General features: G+C 39.0%; 1 protein-coding gene across 1 annotated transcript; it reads left to right on the forward strand.

The window, feature by feature from the left end:
- Nucleotides 1-2,546: 2,546 nt before the first annotated feature.
- On the forward strand, nt 2,547-16,406 carry onecut3a (one cut homeobox 3a). The gene is made up of 2 exons (XM_082139642.1): nt 2,547-3,737; nt 15,802-16,406. Exons 1-2 carry the CDS (start codon nt 2,678-2,680, stop codon nt 16,104-16,106), a joined length of 1,365 nt encoding a protein of 454 aa, XP_081995768.1. The 5' UTR covers nt 2,547-2,677; the 3' UTR covers nt 16,107-16,406.
- The last annotated feature ends 5,589 nt before the right edge of the window (nt 16,407-21,995 follow it).

The following is a 21,995-nucleotide window of genomic DNA, read 5'->3' on the forward strand; positions in this document are numbered from 1 at the left end:
TTCAATCATAATTATCATATAAATTATCAAAAGTATGCACACTCATGTGTATGTTACGTCATTAATCAGTAAAACCTGATTATTTGTCACCCTTATGTTTACCTTAAGCAAATCTAATAATTAGTTTAAAAAAATAAAATTAAAATAAAAAACATAAAAAAAAACCTGTATAGGCTGCAATATAAGGTGCCAATGTCATAAATGTAACATTATAAATATATCTATACTAACTGTACGATCTTCTCACCAGCAAACGCATCAGCTGTTGTGCATCTCTACATTAAACCGCTTTCAATTATCCTGTCATAGCCGAGCATGATTTTGTAAATAGCAAGGAACAAATCAATGCAATAATCAATTGTGGTTGTGTCCAGATATATGAACCAGAAATATCTGAACCCTTTTTGTCGTGTAGCCATAGCATACGGCCGCCTCATAAGAGTCATAACATCGTATCACTAACCCCTTAGTTCATTTAGGCTAGATGCTTGCAATTAATATACTCTACAATAATAGACTACTATAAACATGGGAATTAATTAAGGCTTTAGTTGCACATGGTCAAATAACAAACAGTTATTTAACTTAAAAATTATCTATAGATATACGTACAATCACACTTTATGAGAGTATGAAAATAGAAATAGTGAAAGGACCGTGAATAGAATTCTGCAAAGCTGCAGCAAAGATTTGTGAGCGGCCTAATTTATTTTCAATAACACTGATTGCAAGGATCAATAAAGAAACAGCAATCCCAACGGACAAGGATGTTTTTCCTAATGTCATAGTCCTATTCATCATTATAATAAAATTGTAATTTCCTATCCTGAACATTTGCAGTGAAGCTAAATGGTGAAGTTAAGCTTTAAACTAAAGGTCGTTATTTTTCTTGTTGTGTTGCTGACTATTTTGTGGCTCGTCCAGCGATTAAGATCCAAGGAAATTCGACCAAAAAGAAATGGTCTTTTTTTTTTGGTAGGCTAAATACATGTTTTTCTTCCGTTATTTTTTAATGACTGCAAATAAATGAGTGGGCCTATGATAGTCAATGACGATGGGAATTCGCCCTTAGAGAGAGAAAACAAATATATTCAATTCATTACCCATCCCATTCTGAATGATCAATTTATTGATCAGCGACTGAGGCATTAATAATAGGCGTGAACCGGAAGTGATCTGGAGAGAAGAAGAAAATACTGTATGCTTTTTCATATTTATTTCATAAAATGTTAGCAGTGTCAACTATTATTTTGAAAATATAAAAAGTTCAAATATAAAGGCTATATACCGCTACCTTTTCACTAAGACGTTAGTTGTTTAATTTTTTTTATTTTTTATAAATAGGCCTACATTGCTTATACTAACAATTCAGTGGTCATGTCAAAAGACAGATGCTCATGTCTATAGTGAATTACAAATGGCAGGCCTGTATGTAAATGGGACAACAAAGTAAAGAAATGAATGTGACACATTTGCATATTATCCATGCAACAAAGCATCATACAAAACAGAAATAGTCTTCCTTCAACCTTGTCTAATGAAACTGTTTATTGTACCTAAAAAACAGTGAACATGAAGTGTACGTCATTTTCTTTTCTTTGATTTTTTGGCTCACCTTCTTTCTCTTTTAATGTGTTTTTTTCTTCTTCTGATGTTCAAAGCGTTGCGTTAATTATATCACGTCAGTTTCTGCCTCAACATAAAGCCTTATACAACTGCAAATAGCCCATTTGGTTGATAATGAAATTTCTTTAAACTTTCAAGCGTTTAACACAAATATGATATGATTAACCATGTGATCTCGTGTCATTCAAAAGGAATTTGACTATCTTATCTACTTGGGGTTTGGGAAATCCATTAATATTTAACCATTAAGATGTCGCGCACTGGCGCCAAGTTAAGCAACTTTATCAGGAGAAACCGATGAATCATGTCCATAAGGAATCCCCAATAATTCACAACAACACTGCTGGTGTCAAAGTGTGCAGAAGTATCCCACATAAGTGGGGGAAAAAACTCGATTTCGGTCTCTTAAAGACAGTGGAGGGACGAATTGTGAGAGTAAGTGAATCACCTATATTAGGTGTCTCTAGACAGTATTGATGACGTCAGCCCTAGTCTGAAAACTGTGTGAGTGTACACCATTTAAAAGGCTTTTGCATCTTGATTAAGTTTCACAAAGATATTTTTACTCTCTAGTTCTTTAGAAAACACATAGCCTTATATAGCTTACTGGTGGTTCAAACAAATCAGAAACCATTAGGCTGAAAAACCTGAATAATGAAACATCAAAATTAACTTAAGATCCCTACATAACAAAAACTGGTTCTGGAAAGGAAAACGGCTTTTTGCTGAATCTAAGAATCACCGAAGAACCTTTATTTTGTGGGTTGCGCGCGCCCGTGCAAACACATCTTAATATATTGCGCGGTCACGAGACAGACACTCTCACTCGGTCAGCTTCGACTGTCAGTAGTAAGACGCGCGCCACGGCGATAGATACAAGCGTTTAGACACCAGGCGTACGTACATGTGCGTGGTGAAATGCTGGATTGACTAACATTGAAGATCTCGGGGATCAATGGCGCGCGGCTTTGAGATCGTTTAAAATTTATTGGAAGGGAGAGTGTGAGAGAGAAAGGAAAGAGAGAGAGAGGGAAAACAGTGTCTTTCAACAATGGAACTTACAATGGAAAACATTGGGAATCTGCACGCCGTGTCACACTCCCATCAAACGGGGGACTTGATGAACTCTCCTCACGCGCGACAGTCAACGACCCATAGGAACTTGGTATCATCGCACGGCAGGTCAGCGATGGTGTCCAGCATGGCCTCGATACTGGACGGTGCCGGGGAGTATCGCACGGACCATTCGCTGTCCGGTCCTCTCCATCCAGCGATGACCATGTCGTGCGATTCGAGCATGAGTCTGAGCAGCACTTACACCACCCTGACGCCGCTACAGCACCATTTGCCTCCCATATCCAACGTCTCAGAGAAATTTCACCATCACCCGCACCCTCACGCTCATCACCATCCCGCGCACCAGCGTCTCGCCGCCGGGAATGTCAGCGGCAGCTTCACGCTGATGCGGGATGACCGGGGCCTCGCGTCCATGAGCAACCTATACGGCCACTACTCCAAAGACTTGTCCGGGATGGGACAACCTTTATCGCCTCTTTCCAATGGCCTTGGGTCTTTGCACAACTCCCAGCAGACTCTGAGCGCGTACGGTCCGAGTGCTCACCTGGGGAACGACAAGATGATTTCCACGGGAGGCTTCGAGTCTCATGCTGCGATGCTCGGCCGGGGCGAGGAGCACCTGGCGCGGGGTTTGGGCGGGCATGGGGCAGGCATCATGTCTTCTCTCAACGGCATCAACCACCACCACCACCACCACCACAATCACACGCACTCTCAGGCGAACGGGTCGGTGCTCTCGGAGCGGGATAGGCAGGCAGCAGGAGCCGGCGTACAGGGTGGTGGGTCAGGACAGGTGGAGGAGATCAACACCAAGGAGGTGGCTCAGCGAATAACGGCGGAGTTAAAGAGGTACAGCATTCCACAGGCCATCTTTGCCCAGAGGATCTTGTGTCGCTCTCAAGGAACTCTCTCGGACCTCCTGAGAAATCCCAAACCCTGGAGTAAACTCAAGTCAGGTCGGGAGACGTTCAGACGGATGTGGAAGTGGCTGCAGGAACCCGAGTTCCAGCGCATGTCAGCCCTTAGGCTTGCAGGTGAGTAAAGGTCACTGAAGTTTCCTCGTGAAAAAAAAAAAGAAAAAAAAAAGAAGGAAATAAGACCAGTCACACAAAATCTATGTCTATATATATTACTTTTATTTGCTTGCATTATCTTCAATAATGTAATCAATATATTGTGCATGGACCTAATATTCTTTGTTCTTATTATTTGTGCTTGGTTTCTCACGGTTCATCTGAAGGCATCTAAGAAAGATAAAAATGCAGACGACATGAATAAAACAACAAAGGCAGTGTATCCTTAAATGAACTACAAGTATTTCAGAGGCATCTAAAATTATTCCATTGAATATATTTGTTAATAACCTGAGCAAATATAGATACATAAACATTATTTCAAATTATTAGAATGTTTTAAATGAAGGTGAAATCAATTAGTGTGTGTGAATTACATACAAGTACACACACTCCATCAGCTGCCTGTTGCAGGTGTTCAGGCCTGTGATAAGACCATTGCAGGTCAACACTGAAAGTAAAAACTGATGTTTATTTTTTAAAATAATTATTTCTAAATAATTTGGTTCCACTGATTTCAAGACATTAACAAGCATTAGTTTTGCACCAACATGTCATCAATAGTTCCTCAGCTTAATTTCTTTTCATAAATGTCCCCTTTTCATTTTACTTCAAACTAAAAACAATGTAGATAAATGTGTAATCTCGACCTTAAAATGTGCCCACAGGAGATGTATAAAATTAAATAAATAAAAACAGTGTGTGTACTGAACATTACCTTTGATAATGGTTGGAATAGAGGCCGCTGACCCGTCAAAACCTATCGCCTCACGTCGTATTTCAGTTGTGGGTTCAATTAACCAGGATATAGTGGCATATTTTAGTTCCAGTCAATGCCCCGTTGAAAAGCACTTAATGGAATGTAAATTGTTCCTTTGCGCATTTAAAGTTGTTCTGGTAAATAAAGATTTAGACGCTATTCAATTGTCCTCTTAAGTGCCGTTGCTGTTAAAGCTAATTGGGCATCAGATTTTTTTTTTTCCACACCCTATTAAAAGGGAGTTATCCTAAACGGAAGACGAACTCTCCACTTCTACAGGTAGTAACTTAAAGGTATGGTAACTCAATGTCTTTGGGGTAAACTTTAGTCTTTAGTTTCACAGGCCCTATACACTTTACAATGCGTCCATATTACAACAATCCATGATGCTTTAATTAATTACACGAACACTGTAAAGTGCGACCCTTGAAATACTATATATGCATATAATATTTAAAATATATATATATAAATTATTTATTTGAAATAGACTTCTACAAACATATGCTTTAAGTTAATTCACTGTTGTCTATTTTATTGACTATTGCGTAAAAACTGTAATTTGGAAAAACCCAGGCATTCTTGGAATAAAATAATGCCCTTTATAAAATAGAAGCCCTTGTACGTTCCGGATCTATAGTAAATTTAGCTCAATGAGGAATTACTTTGCTATGCAAATAACAAAAGCAAGTGCAATTTAAACGAGCCATTATGCACAGCGCGCATGTAGAAGTTGGGGGGTTGTGTTTCAGAGTCTGGGAATACTCGTTCACTACATCAATCAATAAATTCAAATTACTATTCCAAATTCATCACAGTCACAAAAATCAATGCCGTGGCACTGCTTGGCTAATGTGAAAATGCCCGTGTCTGTGGGATCATTTGGTATTGTTCTTCTGGGGCGCTGAAGCGTTTTTTTTTTTTTTGTTGTTTTTTGACAGTAGGCATAGTTCGTGCTATAAAAAAAAAAACAATGAGAATATTTACAAATATTTAATAAAAACGACAAATCTAAGCAGCATATGGCATAGGTCGCATGTAATTCTGAAAGATAAGTGCAAACCTCAAATACGCAATGCGCAATATTTAAAGATTGCATTAACAATGAAAACAATTCGTCTCAGCATCTGTGCCGTATTCCACACTCAATCTCAATGTATTTGGCCCAATCAATACAGCGATCAATAAAGATAGCCAGTACATCTATCAATTATACCGGCTCAGCACTCTCCCCCATTGGACTCTGGATTTACCTACTGTTTCGTTAGGAGGAAGGATGTAGATTTTACTGTGTATCGTATGCAGTCTCTCTTAGTCATCATAAGGAAATGATAATACAATATTAAGGTCCATCTGTATTTATACGCGATGCATCACTACGGGAAGATAAATGTCTCATTTTTATAGGTTTATATTTAAACCAAATGTAATTTAAGGCCTATACATTTCTTGCATAGCAACCCTTTGAGAATTATACCCACCACCTTGCCCATCTGATTTTTTAAACCACTTGACAATCTCTGTTAAACTATAGTATAATAATTGTTCTCTGGCATGGAACTGAGCGCAATCAATCAATTTAGGATTGGTACAAGTTATATAAACACACACATTTTAACACTTTTTAAGTGGAGTGTTTGCTTTTCACTCAACATCATCATCATCATCCTCCTCATCAAAATGACTTCCAGTCTCGCCTCCAGTTCCCAGCCCACGAGGATGGACGCGATTGATTTAGGATTAGCGAATCGAGGCATTTTCAGGGGAGACGGGTTTTGGCAGGCCAAGAAAATGATCGATGCTGACCTTAATAATTGATAGAGCCAGAAGTGAAAAATGAAGATTCGGTCACCTGTTTGGTAAACAAGTGCATAGAAGCCGTTTTTGAATTTGATTATTTAAAGGTGTTCGAAAAGAATCTTAAATTGCATTAAATTACATGACCACGCCTCCACACACGGTTTGTCCGGTTAAAACGGTCTTGGCATCACAGTTAGGGTCTATAGCTATAACAAGCAGTGTATCGATTTCAGTTGCTAGTTTTGCTATTTCAATAGCTTAAGTTGCACTAAATGGGAGAAAATTCACTTTCGTCTCCTCCCCCCTTGGCCTACTGTATTATTCTAATTTTAAAGCTGTTATGGTTTCTCAATTGTGCAGATAATAGGCTATAACTTTGTCCTGTTGAGGTACCCAATTTGTTTCCTAATGCGAGCTAAACGTTTACAGTGATATGTAAATCTAAAAAATAGTGTAAGTAAATCTGATCCAAGCGAAATGCGCTCGAGAAGCGAACTGTTGCCATGGTAACCACCGTACGCGAACTCTACCTCAATTTAGTGCATTCCACCTTATTTTAAATTTTAACTTTTGTGTTTACGCTGCTGAAACATTTACTCTAGACGTAGGCTACTTATATTATGAAAGAATACATAAGTACGTTTTTTGTATTATTTGCAAACAACGTGAATATGCTTTTGCTAGAGACGTTGGTGTAATTGCAACTATGTTCCAATTGATATGTCCACATATGACAGATGTTTATTCGGCTTTACATCATGATATTACAATACAACTGTATTTGCAACCTTTTTTTAAAAATCTATAAAGGCCATTATAGCAGACAACATATCTTATGTAGGGCCGTGAGTTCTAAACCAGCTCCTTACTCCTGTTCTGTAATATCTAAGGACAGAGTAACAGATGTACGCGCCACCATAGGATGTAACATTGTTGCTCTATAATGGGTGCAGTACTGTCTCCGCGAGCTTAGATTTTCATGATCAATCTCTGTGCTCGCCCGCCAAAATGGATCGATAGGAGAGAGTGACCTTTAAATCAAATTGCTAAGAGACCGTGCCGCCTAGGAGGAGAGCATCAAAGGGTTAAATTGCATTGCGTCACCACTAAATTTTACCAAGGGGGGATTTAATAATTTTATCATTGCTGATATTACAGAACAACGCCTCCAAATAGTTTGAGTCATGGCACAAAGCACTTGGTAGTAAATATACTTCACTTTCTGCCTAATATCTGAAGCATATATCCTACTGACCTGAAAGCTATAGTTCCGCCATATGCACAATGTACTTTTCCTACAGTCCCTGTTTTTTTCTTCTTCTTTGGATCAATCCAAAGAACTTGTGCAAATCTTGGCCATGCAAATTATATTTTAAATGGAGTGATACAATTTTACATTTACAATTTGCCATAATGCATGCTAATTGCTAATGGCAAATATAGGCTATAAGAATAGAATTCCAAAAGGCATTTAATGCTTAGATAATTTTTCGTAAATATATATGTGCTTTTTACAATGGATGCACAGTCTTTTATTGGCAAAACAAAATGTAAACTTTAAAACTAGTCAATGTGGTCAGATTCAAAACCACATGTACCCTCCTGAGGCTGAGAGACTGGCTGGTTTCTGACACATCTTGTGGCATCAAGAGCCATTTAACCGAGCAGTGACTCTATTGGTGTGCTGTTACATCATTTACAGACACATTGAGCCCACAGCCTGCTAAATTAGTCAATCAAACCATCTTGTAAAAGCTGTGAAACCCAGAGCCCAACAATGTTTAGTGGCCCCACACCTTTGACAGTTTTAGTTTGTCAACATTTTGAAATATTCTGTTTTACAAATAAAGACGTAATAATGATCCTTTAGGTTCAGAAAAAAAGGACCATCTTCTAAGAATACCCATTCAATAACATGGTTCTTTGGAGATTAACATATTATGTTCTTGATGCTACATTGGTTTTCCAGATCAGATTGACAGCACAAAGAAAAAAGCTAGAAAATGTTATTCTAGCATCAGGCTATAAACCTCTTTTTGGTTTTGACTGAAATCTTTTTTTTAAAGAGAGTGCAGTTGTACGTGTTCAATGACAGCTTGAGCCCACACAAGAAATGAAACCTATTGATTAATCCTGTGGTATTTTCAGAGGTTTTAAATGTTCTTTCAAGACTTTGTGCAGGGTGTTTGGCCCCTCAACCATTCAGACATCTTAAACTCACTTCACTGTAATTGTAGGTCAAGCAGTCTTAACAACCAAACCCATTCCAATGTGTCAATATGCCTATAGAACGGATGTTTGACTGAACAGTTTTATTAGACCGTTCAATTATTGATCTCACCACAATAGTCATGTGTTAGGATCACGTCAAGATTAAGCAATGCTTAGTTCTTAAGAGAAATGAAGTACCTGCTCTTACAGTAGTTAGACCACAGGTTTGGCCCTTTACCTCGCCCACTACCATCCTCCAAGGCTAACTCAGCAGAATCAGCCCCTGTCAAAACATCGACCTTTGAGACGATTAGCACCAAGTCGCGCTGATAAAAACGGCAGACATCCAATAAATCAAATAAGAGAAAAAGATAAAATCAATCCATGATAAGTCCTAAAGGTAGCCTACCAGCGAGTTGTTTAAAAGGTGAGAGACTTTTAAAAGTCACACGCTTGTTTAGTCACCTGATAGAGAGAGCGGCTGGAAAAAGGTGTAACCTTATTAGTAATGTTTTAGAGAGACAACAAGCCTCACTTCACAGCTAACCCCACATATATCAGCTGTTTACATTAATCCAAACCCAGGCACCCCCAACAGATCATCCATTATGAATTCTGATTTACACGCACTGATGTTAAATATATTTACACAGCACACAGGCATACTCATGCAAAACACACCCCTGCTTATCTACAGCGGAATAGTTGCTGATGATAACAATTCATGTTCATACAAGGGCAATATCATGACACACTGACTTTTTAAACACCGTTGGATAGGCCTCTATGGGAGCCACTCCGCTCCCAATTTCAGCTCAGCCGCACTCTATGCATCGATCCTAGGCAGACTGGTCGGCTGAGCGGCGCGGCCAGTCATCGATCCCTGCACTCCCTCAATCCTCCCACTTGAAATCCAAGAAAGCGCGCATACACCTCCAGCTTTCACAGGAGACACCATTTATTTATTTATTTATACTTTGTGAAGTCAAGAATCCTCGGACTGAACCCTTGGAGTTTGTTTATTATAGCTCCAATTAGCTGCTGCTGATGAAACTAAGTTTAACCCTCAAAGACAAGAACCTGCCATCGGCCTATGAAGCTAAATGTATTCCTATACTTCAAACATAAATTACTGCCTTTGATGAGTGGTACATTGTTTGCCCCATACATTTCGCTGTACCTTCAAAGGCACACACTGTATTCTGCAACATCAATAATTGATAATTTTTTTGGCAACAACTCACATCATAAGCTTTGAACATATAAGAAATCTGAAATGCTGAACATAGATTGCTGGTTTAGACAATATATACTGCTACAGTTTATAACGCTTATAGACCTTATGCGCCACAGAAACAAGCGCACATCAGCCATCTTTAGAGTTTTGTGTTTGAACTTCCATTTTTGCGGTAGCTCTGAATATTGATGTGGCATCGCTGACGAAGAGTAATTACTTGGTGAAGTGGATTTACCGTACGTATTGTAGAGTTAGCAAAAATAATTGCATTGTAATGTTTGAAGACATTATAACAAATGTCAGAAGACCGGGAAGACTTTAAAACAAACGGTTCATTCATAAAACCGTAAGATCTTACCTTCATGCTGTGGAAATACAAACCGGAAGACAGAACACAACAAATACAGCTCTGAAAAGGGGGCGAAGCTACATAAGCTCTAGAGAATGGGAAGCTGACGCGTTGAGTTTTGGGTAAATGCATTGTTTAGACACCATATTAAGAGGATTGCACTGCTAGTGAGTTTAAGGCAGTGTTTTGATTTTCTGTAGGTCATTCATGCTGCATCGAGAATTGCCATAGTAACTCACATCACTGTTCAGGGAGAAAACTGGACAAGTTAATACCCTCTGACGAGAAGACGCCGGATAGCAAATCTATTAATAATGTCACTGATTAAAACCACTGCCTATCACTCAATACAGAAATCACATTGCTGAGTGTTTTTGAAAGTTTTATATTTTGTTTGGTTTAACATTACCTTTGTGATTGACTTTGACATTTTGTTGGCTTGTGAATTAGCAGAACTTGCACACAGCCACTACAAAACTGGAGAGTCTGCTCACTGCAGAGCCATGGGTAGAGCGTGAAGTCCAGCTCCCCCTCTCTGGATGTAATTTGGGCATAATGGTTGAAGCGTGAAGGTCCGACCACACCCTAACCCTACCCATAACTTCATCCCTCCACCCATTAGATCCACAGAGGTGGAGCTAGACTAGGTCAAGCTCAACCCATGACGTCCAGAGAGGTGGAGCTGGATGTCATTCGGCATTTCACATTGTGAACGGAATTGTGCAAAACTACAGTGAAAACATTAAAATGATCATGTAAGGCATTAAAATAGCCTCTTTTCCCTGCAAACGATGCCATGAAGAATGTGAATATTTAATTTAAAGGAAAAACAAAAAAGGTGCAGGTATCAGCTATCGGTAGCAGAGGGCAATCCCTCTTGGATCCTCTGGGAGATGGAGGCGCTGCCCCAGTATGTAACGCGGTGTGACTTAGCTTCACATTTACGCCCCATGACGTTTTGTATGAGTAACTTCTGTTAAACTATAAACAATCAGTAAAAGGTTCGCTCTATGAACGTGAACGCAATAAGCATTTTCAAAAACTGGGTACAATGAGATGACATTCTACTCACCCTTCAACCATTGAAGTCGAACATTAAAATTACATTTAAAATTGTAAAAGCATTAACAAATTTCGACCACAGACCGCTGATAATTACATATCACTGTAGTTTGTCTGTTCTTTAGCTGGAACATTGAGTGATAATGATTCAAAGTGATTTCCGTCATTGTCACAGATAGTAAGTAGCCTATAATATTTACCTGCTTTAGAAACATTCCAAACACTGCTAATATGGATTAGAAGTGAAAAGGGGAGACAATTTTATTTTAAAGCATCTGTGTGAAAACAGACCTGGAAAGAGACGTGAGGATTTGGGGAGAAAAGGGAAAAAAAACAAGAGATTCTTAGTGCATTCCAGTGAATAATTAATGGGATATATGGTCAATTAAATCAAGAGAGCAGACTACAAATGCACTGTAGGCCTATGTTTTGTCTTTTTCATACTGTAACAGCGAAATAAGAAAATAATCAGGAGGGAAAGAATACAGTGACTGAAAAGAGCTCTTGACGGATATTCTTCTTGTCATAGGCCTACCACGTCACAATAAAATACCAAGCATTGTTATTCTCTTAAAGTCTGAAGATGAGAACATGAAGGAAATTGTACAGCTCATTTAGTCAAACTGACAGATAAAGATTATTTGAAGCGCAACCTTTCGATTTTAAATGATTTGTTTTAGTCTTTTAGAGTTGAATTTACCCAAACCGGAAGTGATATACATCATCTAAAACTCGTTAGGGAAAAGGTGGATAGCTTTCAACCACACTTCCAAAAAAAAAAAAAAAAAAAAAAAAATCACCACAGAGGTTTCCATAGCAACAGACCGCTAATCGAACACTTTCATTCGCATAATACGTTATGTCGACCAACATAAGAAGGCCTACTGTCATAACAACGTTGTATATTTACATAAACACGAATAAACATGTTTTGTTTAAACAAAATTAAAGCCAGTTTACGGGAACCTCCACAGATTAGGCTAATCTAAGAAAATTTGATTTGCGATAATGTCAATAGGCTATAACTAACCGACTTTAACAGGTTGAGCTGTTATTTCAAATTACCTAAATATTAGCATACTGATCTTTCCTTATTGCATTACACTAAATTTAGTCGAGTATTTAGAGAGAGCCTTGAGCACAATCTTGTTTACAAGAAGAGCTGACCAATTAGACTAACACAAAACTATTCTAGCAGACAAAAAATATATATATATAAAAATAAAACTCTAGCTCCCATATTTCTAACTGTGGACTTGTTATTTATTTTTTGTCAAATACTCATTAAGTCTATTTTAGACTGAATGTGCAGCCTAAAGTTTAGGCCTAAAAGTTTTCAAAAGTGCTTTTGAAAACATAAACATTACAATCCACTGCCATAGGCCTACAAGCATTAAAAAAAGATCAAAGAAAGTTGAGGAATGGTTAATCTAAGTGCTCTCATTGCAAAACGCATTTGTAGCCTATATACATAATCGAATAGCTTAAGCCTCATTTATAAAGAAAAAAAAGAAAGAAAGAAAGAAGCGTTCTGCAGACATTTGCGGTGAATACAGAGTCATTTAAAGACGTACCTGCGATTGGCCAATGTCCCACGTTGAGACTAATTAACACTATCATAGGCCATACATAACTGAACGCTTGCAGCTGTGATTTTTTAGTCATTATTCTGAATCATACTGCAGTGTGTCCTCGTTTGTCATTCCCCACACCGCACAGCACGCAGCGCCAGCCTATTAAATTGGTATTATTTCGAATTTAGACTCAGCGCCCCATTGGTCCAAGGCAGGCATACCGTAGTTTCTGGCTCATTACCAGAACAATTTTCATGGAACTATAATTAATTAAATGAAATGAATTCCAAAAACGAATTATTTACGGATGTATCGATCGGTATTGAACACCACAGGCCAACCCCGCTATCATTGTGTTGCAAGGCATGCAAGTCAGAAACTACACTGCTAGAGAAAGACAGTCGTGGAAAAGTATGTATTAGCATCTTAGATATATCAGCGTACATTAACATCTTAAGGGTCATTTCACGAAAAGGGTGAGAATTTCAAGTAAAAAAAAAAACCTTAAAAAAACAAACAATGAAAAGTCTGTTAGCTGTTATTCGGGGGGAAAAAATAGTCTCAACTTATCATGTTGTAGGCTAGGCCTACAGTTATGATTATTTAAAAATGGGTATTTGAAGAAACGCATTAAATTATGACCTTGAGTAGCCTACATAGGCCTACTGTAATATTGTCAACCCTGTTACATTTAATCTACATTTAACTTGAGAAGGCACAAAGCAACTTAATATTTAAATGCATTTCTTTGCATGACAGAATTTGATCAAAGCATTAAAATACATTAAAAATCAAACTTTCAAAACGCGAACGCACCGCATTTTTTTGTGGTTGTTTTGCGTAATTAACTTAAATAACAACTGTAAAATAGGCGAATCATGTTGTATAATCATAAGCAGCAGAACAAGGTTATGCCAGTTGCATCTAGCCTACGTGATCTTTAGGAATCTTTCACAAATATCACCCAGTAGGCTACTGAAAGAAAGAAAGAAAGAAAGAAAGAAAGAAAGAAAGAAAGAAAGAAAGAAAGAAAGAAAGAAAGAAAGAAAGAAAGAAAGAAAGAAAGAAAGAAAGCCTACAGTGTGGTTTTGTTTAGAATTTGTGAAATTCATCATCAAACGTGTTAATAAGCGAGAGTGTCAAAAATCCCCTCCGAATGCTTCTATTCACTCTTTGTCACTCATTGGCTTTTTTTCTGTACAATATATTTGTGGTTCTGTCCCACACTCTGCTCACTGTAGCTCTAAAGTCTGCAGCTATCGATTTTTTTCCTTTTCTACGCCGCGCTTGGTTCAGTAATCAGGGCCCCCTTCCCAACCGATCGATCAATATTGATTACAAAATCTTACGCCTGTAAACCGTTTACACCAGGGAATAGCGGCAGCGACACCTGCTGGTTGACTCGGGTTATAACACAAAACACAGCCTGCTCGGTTTGTTGAAATTCTGAGGGGATATAAACGTGTGTTGGAGAACTGACAACCACTGTCAAAAGGCAAATGACTTTCAAAATCAAGAGGCTCCAGTAAATCTAGCTGAAAGCCAAGGTCGTCTTAGTTATTTCAGGCGAACACCACAGACTACTAATAATAACAATTTAAAAGGCTTTATAGCTTCATCATTCACTTCAGACTCGGCGCTTCGAGACACCTTTATGCGATAGGAGCAATGTTATGCGCAAACAAATATTATAGGCACGTTAGTACCGTCGACATTTAAACGGTACACTTCCAAGTGTACAATGCATTTAATGGCGTGCGCGCGCGCGCGCTTGTGTAAACGCAGAGTGGATGATATAGAATCTGAATATGATGGATGCGGTCCAGGCAGTTAGACGCCTGTAGTAAACAGATTTGACTGCGAGAGGTGACGTGATCAATGGGCCTCAGCTCAGTGTAATTAGATACATGGCACCACAGTTTGGCTCCAGTCACTCCACAAATGCACACAAGATAGATACAACCCGAGTAAGACGCAAAGAGCTGCTGCTTTTACAGGTGACTGAGGTAAGAAATGAATGATCCATTCACAAATAATGCTGAGAGAAGCAAAAGGTCTGTGAGTGAGTTTTTGATTGGAAAACAAAACAATAAAATATGTAAACAGTCACTAAGGTAAAATAAAAATGTTAAAAATATACATGTTAGGCTACATAACGTAATTGCTATCAAGTTAAAACAAAACTGCTAAAAATGCCACCGGATCTTTTCACACAATAAAAATTGTACTTGCAAGCTGTGTAAACGAACTAAAACATTTCTTGGCGTACTCATGTTTCCACTTTGGTACAACACTCGCAATGTTTACTGCCCTCAAGTAGGCAGCCAGAATCTCTCTCTCTCTCTCTGTGTTGCCAGGACAGAAACGTACAGGAAGGTGGTGTGAGTTAAAGGCAGTTTGAAAATACCCTGCCTCTCTTAGGTCTGTGCCCTCCAGTGGCCTCTGTTTGAAGTCGCAGACTACAGACCTGCTGGAGGGGCGTTCAGACCGAAGTCTCTGTGGACGACCCCACCTCCAAAAACAGACACATACACACTAAAATGGGATGAGTCAATATCCCCCTCGCGTCTTTTTCTCTTTCTTTCTTTCTTTCTTTCTTTCTTTCTTTCTTTCTTTCTTTCTTTCTTTCTTTCCTTCCATCTTTCTCTCACACACAAAGACCCCTACTTTTGTATACCAGTCACTCGCTCTCCTACTGTGAGCCCAAACTGCATTAATATTGAATCAAACAGCAGTGTCTCCAACGACCAGGCTGAGGTGCTCACCGCTGGCCTGCTCTGTCTGCTCTCTTTAAAGGGATGATTTTTGACCTCCGGGGAGATAGAATGGATTTGTCTTAAATCACTATTAATCCACAGCCAAACAGGAGAGTCTGAACATTTTCGACTTCCTGCAAAGCTGTTCATCTGTGGAATTTGCTCTGAAATAGGGCATTTCAGTATGTAGAGCAAACATGAGGCTAATGAATTTTTTTTTCTTTGTCTACTTCCCTTTCCCTGAACTTTTCTTATTCATCCTCCTGATCCCCACAGCCTGCAAGCGCAAGGAACAAGAGCAGCACAAGGAACGCAATATGACACCCAAGAAGCAGCGCTTGGTCTTCACCGATCTGCAGCGCCGCACACTCATCGCCATTTTCAAGGAGAACAAGCGGCCCTCGAAGGAAATGCAGGTGACCATCTCGCAGCAGCTGGGCCTGGAACTCAGCACCGTCAGCAACTTCTTCATGAATGCGCGTCGCCGCTGCGTCGATCGCTGGCATGAGGAACACCATCACGGTCATGTAGCCAGCCCAGGCCAGCCGGGCACCTCTGCCACCACCTTCTCCAAGGCTTAAATCGAAATCCCTTTCTCCCCTGGGTGGCTAAGACTGGATTTTCATCCCAACCTCACATAGTCACCCTTTGCGTGCCAATCAATCCCACTGCTGCCAAAAAAAAATGGCGACGTTTCACGTAAATGCAACCTTTTACTTCTTTGGGACTGTTATTAAATCAAGTCAAACATCTCCACATGGAAAAGCACCACATCATTCTCGCATAAACCACAAAAAAGTGAGCACTCTTCATGCATTTGAGGAGCACTTTCATAGCTCACAGCACAGACGGCTTGTTACTCAAGCGAGGTTGTCAAAGAAAGCCACCACCTGCATCATCACTCTCAGGCCCATGGCGGCACAATTCCCTAATGGCCAGTTGTTTCTCTGAGGCTCTCAGATCATATGCTAAGCTAATGAATTGAGAGACTAATCGATACAGACAGAAAAGCGAAGGACGTCGACCTCTACTGAAGGTGAAGCTCCCGCAACAAGGACTCTCGCGTTCACCCAGCACGGCTCTCCATACGGTTTATTTTGCACAGATGGAAATGGAGGGCTGCCTGGGCTGCGACGTTTCACTGCACTTGAGGTTAATGCATGTTCACAAACTGTCCGTAATGCAACAAGCGAATCAGTTGAGAACTGTCCTCAAGTCTGGAGACAAAATACTGGACCATTTTCAGCAATGGTGCACCCTTTCTGATCTCGAAGAACTGCGACCTATGACATTTCAACTATGAATAGAATATTTTTCATTCCGTATAGATACACGATAGGCCAAAGGTCAAGACAGGTACAGCCAAAACACAACGAGAGGCACATTTTAAACACGTATGGAAATATTTGTTACAAAATGGTACATTCACACACAACTGAAATCTTACTGACAAATCAAATGTTATGTTTATCCTGCAAAGTGGACAAGGGGTAAACACAGTCCAAAAAGTTACATAAAATCTAGTGCCAATAATGTTTGCCTTAATATAAAAGTTCACATACCCTCAGCCAGAGTCCACACCTAAACCGGCATTATGTGCCATAGCAACCAACAATCATCTTTTAAAAAGAATCAGAATCTTGAAAATAATGAATGCTTTAAATCATTCAGTACATCTGGTCTGTGATAAAACCAACTGAAAAGGTAGAAATATCTTTACAGCAACATAACAGAAACAGAAATCTTTAACCCCTAATCCCCTATTTTTCCCACTTACTTTCTCTTCATAATATTAAAGCGGGTAATTGGTACAAAATATTTCTATTTCTTATCAAACTTGTGATCCATGTATACGTAAGGCATTGATCATTTGAAAATTAAAATAAAAAGGAAAAAAAAGACTTTCTAAAAGAATTACCAATCTTCGGAGGACTGCAGCTGGACATCTCTGCATTGCATGTGAACTACCACAGGTCATAACGGAAAGGAACTTTCACTGACCATGAAAGAGACATTTCTCTCTCTCTTGGCTCTGTTGAAGAGCACACAAAACAAAAACAAGAATTCCACCCGAAATTCCTCCGTAAAACCTTGAAAAACCCTGCCAAAATGGGTGCGAAACAAGGGCACAACCTTACCTCCGTGGGGAGATGTTCAAAATCGAAGAGGATTTTTTTTTAGTGTCTTTGAATGCAACAGTAGCATTTCTGGAAATGTTGCAGGACTTGCTGAACAGATAAAAGTTGGCACTGTTAATGCAAAAATGCTCTGAGCATTGGAGTTATAAGCAGGCCCAGATGGAATCTGCGGAACTACGGTGGAAAAATCCGCGGAATTCTGCGGAATGAATTCAAACATGGTGCAATGTGTAGCTGAAAGCATAATCAAATTAGCCAAAATATTTCATAAACGAATATTCAAGGAACAGCAGAATTCTGTGAATGACTGACATTCAAATTCTGTGGAAAACTGCAGAAATCTTTCCACTTAATTATATACGCAGATTCCATGTGGGCCTGGTTATGAGCATTAAGAGAGCAGATTTGTGCTACACAAATCAGCAGGCATCTATATGTACATTAGCTGATAAAACTGACCTTTTGTTTGTAGTGAGAACCAGTGTGGCTACCTCACTGAGCTGGGTTGTTTGTGAAACAGCCACTGATACCAAAGATTCTTTGACCTGCCAATCCTGTGCTGCCAAAGGGAGGAATACACACAAATACCAAAACCCCAATAGCATAACCAAAGCTGTTACAGGTGCAAACAAACAGACAAATGGATTTTCACACATAAGATGACATATACATACTCTCACAGTGCAGTCAGACTGCATAGCACCACACTGAGGGATGCGGCTGCTATGCAGATTGAGTTGAGTGCCTTTTTCCTTCAACAACGGGTGGGACTGCTCTGGATGGAACACACACACGACACACACACACACACACACACTTTTGGGTCAGTTCACGCACAGAACGCCTCTTTTTTTTTTACTAACATTTCGCTGCTTTTTAATCGTTTTTCTGTGTAAACCTGCGCTACACTGACGTTTTTGACCGTTGAGCGCTTCGCGGTTTTTCAGTTTCTCTCGCGCGGGACGCCGCGATTTAAAGGCGCCGCGTCGAGTTTAAAAACGCGTTTCGAGATCGTGTGCCATTTTCCATGAACGCTGTCTGGCGTTTTTTTTTTTTTTTTGCAAGAACGCCTATGTGTGATCAGCACCTTGCACAATTACTCGAACACACAAATGTATATTACTTAGGCATACAGAGTCAGATATTGAAGCACAGGGTGATTTTGACTTTAGTTTGACATAAACTGGTGTTTAAGCACTTTATAATGCCAATTTTATTTATTATTTTTTGCACTATCACTTAACTGAAATTATTTGGGCTAAGAGCCCTGCAAAAATGCCCAGCTTTCTTTCACATTAGGCTAGTTTCTTTAGTTTATTTGCACTGTTGGATACTCACAAAATATCTTTCAATGTTATCATTGTATTTCTGATGTCATACACCCTGATGTCACTCAAAATGCCTGAGTACTGTACCCACATATGGCCTATTTTCATGAGCACTCATTTAAATCAAGCTATATCATAAACTTCTGAGTCTGACATAAGCCTACCAAAATGGACTTTATTCTAAGCAACATGGTTGGCTACTACTAACATTTTACATTGATTTAGGTCAAGAATGGGTTTAAAATAAAATCCAGTTTTTGACCGTTTGGTTTTTTAAATAGCTGTAAGTGATTCAGGAGAAGAGGCCATTTTAGAAGACACATTGGACCATTTCCCTCTTATATTTCTCCCATTGGAAACCACATGGACTTGGCAGGAAGGTGTTGACAATTGATTCTGAAATACCTCAAATGTTTTGTGTAAAGTTTATGTAATTTAGATTAAACTAATGCTAATTACAATGAGTACACTAACACTGCTAAGACTAATAATAGTTAGTTTTTGAACTTGTGACTTGAAGCTTTATACTGTTAAATTGTGTTTTTGTTGGTGTTGTTGTTTGGTTCACTCATTTGCCAATTTCTTGTTTATTATTATTATTATTTTGATCGATGGTGGTACATAATTCTTTATAAAAGAAAGACATTTGAATGTTTATAATGAAAGACATGACACAAAGGAAAAGGATTTGAGAGTGAAAGAAAAAACAGAACATTGAAAGATGACAGAAAAGAGCAAAATCACAGTACGCTGAATTTCCAATATATGCATCGTTTTTTTCTAATGATTTCAGTTTCAGCATTAGTAAGACTTTAACTATGTTAATTTTTTTTTTTTTTTAAAGCTAACTAGATTGTGTTAAGTGCTCCTAGCATTAATTAAAAAAATTATGAAAAAACAAACTCCTCCCATTTAAAGTGGCGGGGACACTTTTTTCTGCATGACTATTGTATACTGTATAGAGTAAAGCTGGATCGACCTGGACTTTGGAGGGAGTGACTAGGACAAATAGACCCCGGGGAAGTTGGAGATGGGTGGGAAGGGTGGTAAAGGTGTTGGAGGGGTCTTTGTTTTGTAGAGTTTTCTGTCACTGTTGTTTTTCACTGGTTGTGTGCATGTATTGTTGCAGCCCTCTCTCCTTGTATTTCTTTTATGTATATAACTCTTTAGTGGGGAATGACCGTTTATCCTGGGCAACTGAACTTGGTCATGGACCTAATGTACACACGTCTCTTCTGAAAATGTAATCTTGTGTGCATTTGTTTACATGTGGCGTGTTTCTCGATTTGGGTTGCACACCATTTCACGCGAAACTGGAATGCTACCAGCCAGTTTTTTTTGCAACAGACCCCTCCAACCAGAAATGGTCTCTCATCGACTGTAAAACAGCATCATGTACATCATGTTTCTCTCCGGGTCTGTCTGCAGATTCAACCCCCCAGTCACACTGTGCTCTTCCTCTTCTGTTACCTGTCAATCAATCAGAACCAAGTGTCTTTGTGATGGTAGAAGACAATCAAGTTTCAAAACTAGGAGAAAAAAATGGTAGAGAGAAGACAGGCTGAGAGGAGGAGAAGAGGAGAAAGGAAGGAGGAAAGAGGCTCATTGGTCAAGTAGGTGACTACTGCCCTATTTAGCTTGCTGTGGTGCTTATGATGTGCAACATTAGCTAACTTTGCAACCGCTCTTCCCTGTAGATTAGTATAGTAAATCATAGGAAACATTCAGGTGTTTCAAGAAGTAGATTTAACTTCATGAAATTTTAGCCACCAAAAATGGACAATTAATATAAGTTCCATGCTAAGCATGATGCTAACACCAACTTTAGCATCAAGCTACATTGTTCTCTCACCAAACTAACCTACTCCCACACTGCTGGACCAATTGAAAAGAGCTAGCGCCAGGCAAGTGCTAACATTTGCGCTAACTGCTCTCTAACCACAAATCGGTCAATAAAGAGCTGCTGAGGCTGGTAGTCTTTGCACAGAGAACTATGCAAAAATACAACAAAAAGAAAAAGCCTTTACCTCAATCTTAATCAATGTTGCTGGTTCAGGCTCTTTTCCACTTCAGTCACTAGGGTGACGTCACCTGCACCAATTATAGACTAGAAAACTAGAAATGTTATGTACCTGCTAAAACCATCTTAAACTAGTCTGAACTGGCTTGCTAGGATTCTTCAATCTGGTTTTTTTTTTTTTTTAATAGGTGTTTTTGGGTGCTTGGCAGGCTGAGAGACCAAATCGCTGATTAGATAACCTAGCTAAGACAGCAAACCACCTTGAGTTGGTTTAAATTCTTTATTTTTAAAGCAGGGAATTTTAGCAGTGTAGCAAATTCGCCAGATTATTATATACTGAAACACTATGTAGGGAAGAGTATGCGCAAAATAAATAGCTCTAAATGAAAACGATTACATGCACACAAACTCTCCTTAGAGCACATCTACCCAAGCCAAAGACTGATCAAAGGGTAAAGACAATCCAAAAAAACAATCAGTGTGTGTTTCTGAAGCTGTCGCGTTGCCCTGGGTTCATGAATTTTAGCATTCTAGTTCAATGTAAACACCTAGAAACTAAGATATTGAAGGACAAAATACCTGTCCCTGTTCAAAATCTTCTGTAGAAGACTACCCAGTTTTAATATCCTGTTGAAGCTTCACATGCACACACAAACTTGTTCTCAGGCAGCTGTTAAAGGTTAAAGGGCATGTCATCATGGAGAGCCTCATTCCTCTTCCTGTCCTACAGGGGGAGCCAGAGAGCCTGTGGAGCACTTTTCATTTAGTGCAAATGGACAGGAGACAAATTGGAGTAATAACTGTTACAGGAAAAAAAAATTAAAATGGTAATATGGGTAAATTGCGTGTTTTGAAATAAAATAAAACCATTGTTGAACACATTCACGCTATTGTCTGTTTATTTATCTAGCCTGGATTTGTTTGCAGCAGTAAACAAAAAGAATACATATTCAGTTAAATATATTTATTTGTAAAGCATTTTTT

The sequence above is a fragment of the Leuciscus leuciscus genome (assembly GCF_965113295.1).
Source record: "Leuciscus leuciscus genome assembly, chromosome: 15".
Lineage (NCBI taxonomy): Eukaryota > Metazoa > Chordata > Actinopteri > Cypriniformes > Leuciscidae > Leuciscus > Leuciscus leuciscus.

Excerpts from the sequence above, each read along its gene's own strand:
- onecut3a (XM_082139642.1), top strand. The coding sequence starts at position 2,678 with ATGGAACTTACAATGGAAAACATTGGGAATCTGCACGCCGTGTCACAC. Across the intron at positions 3,738-15,801 it reads GTCAGCCCTTAGGCTTGCAG|CCTGCAAGCGCAAGGAACAA; the intron begins GTGAGTAAAGGT and ends TGATCCCCACAG.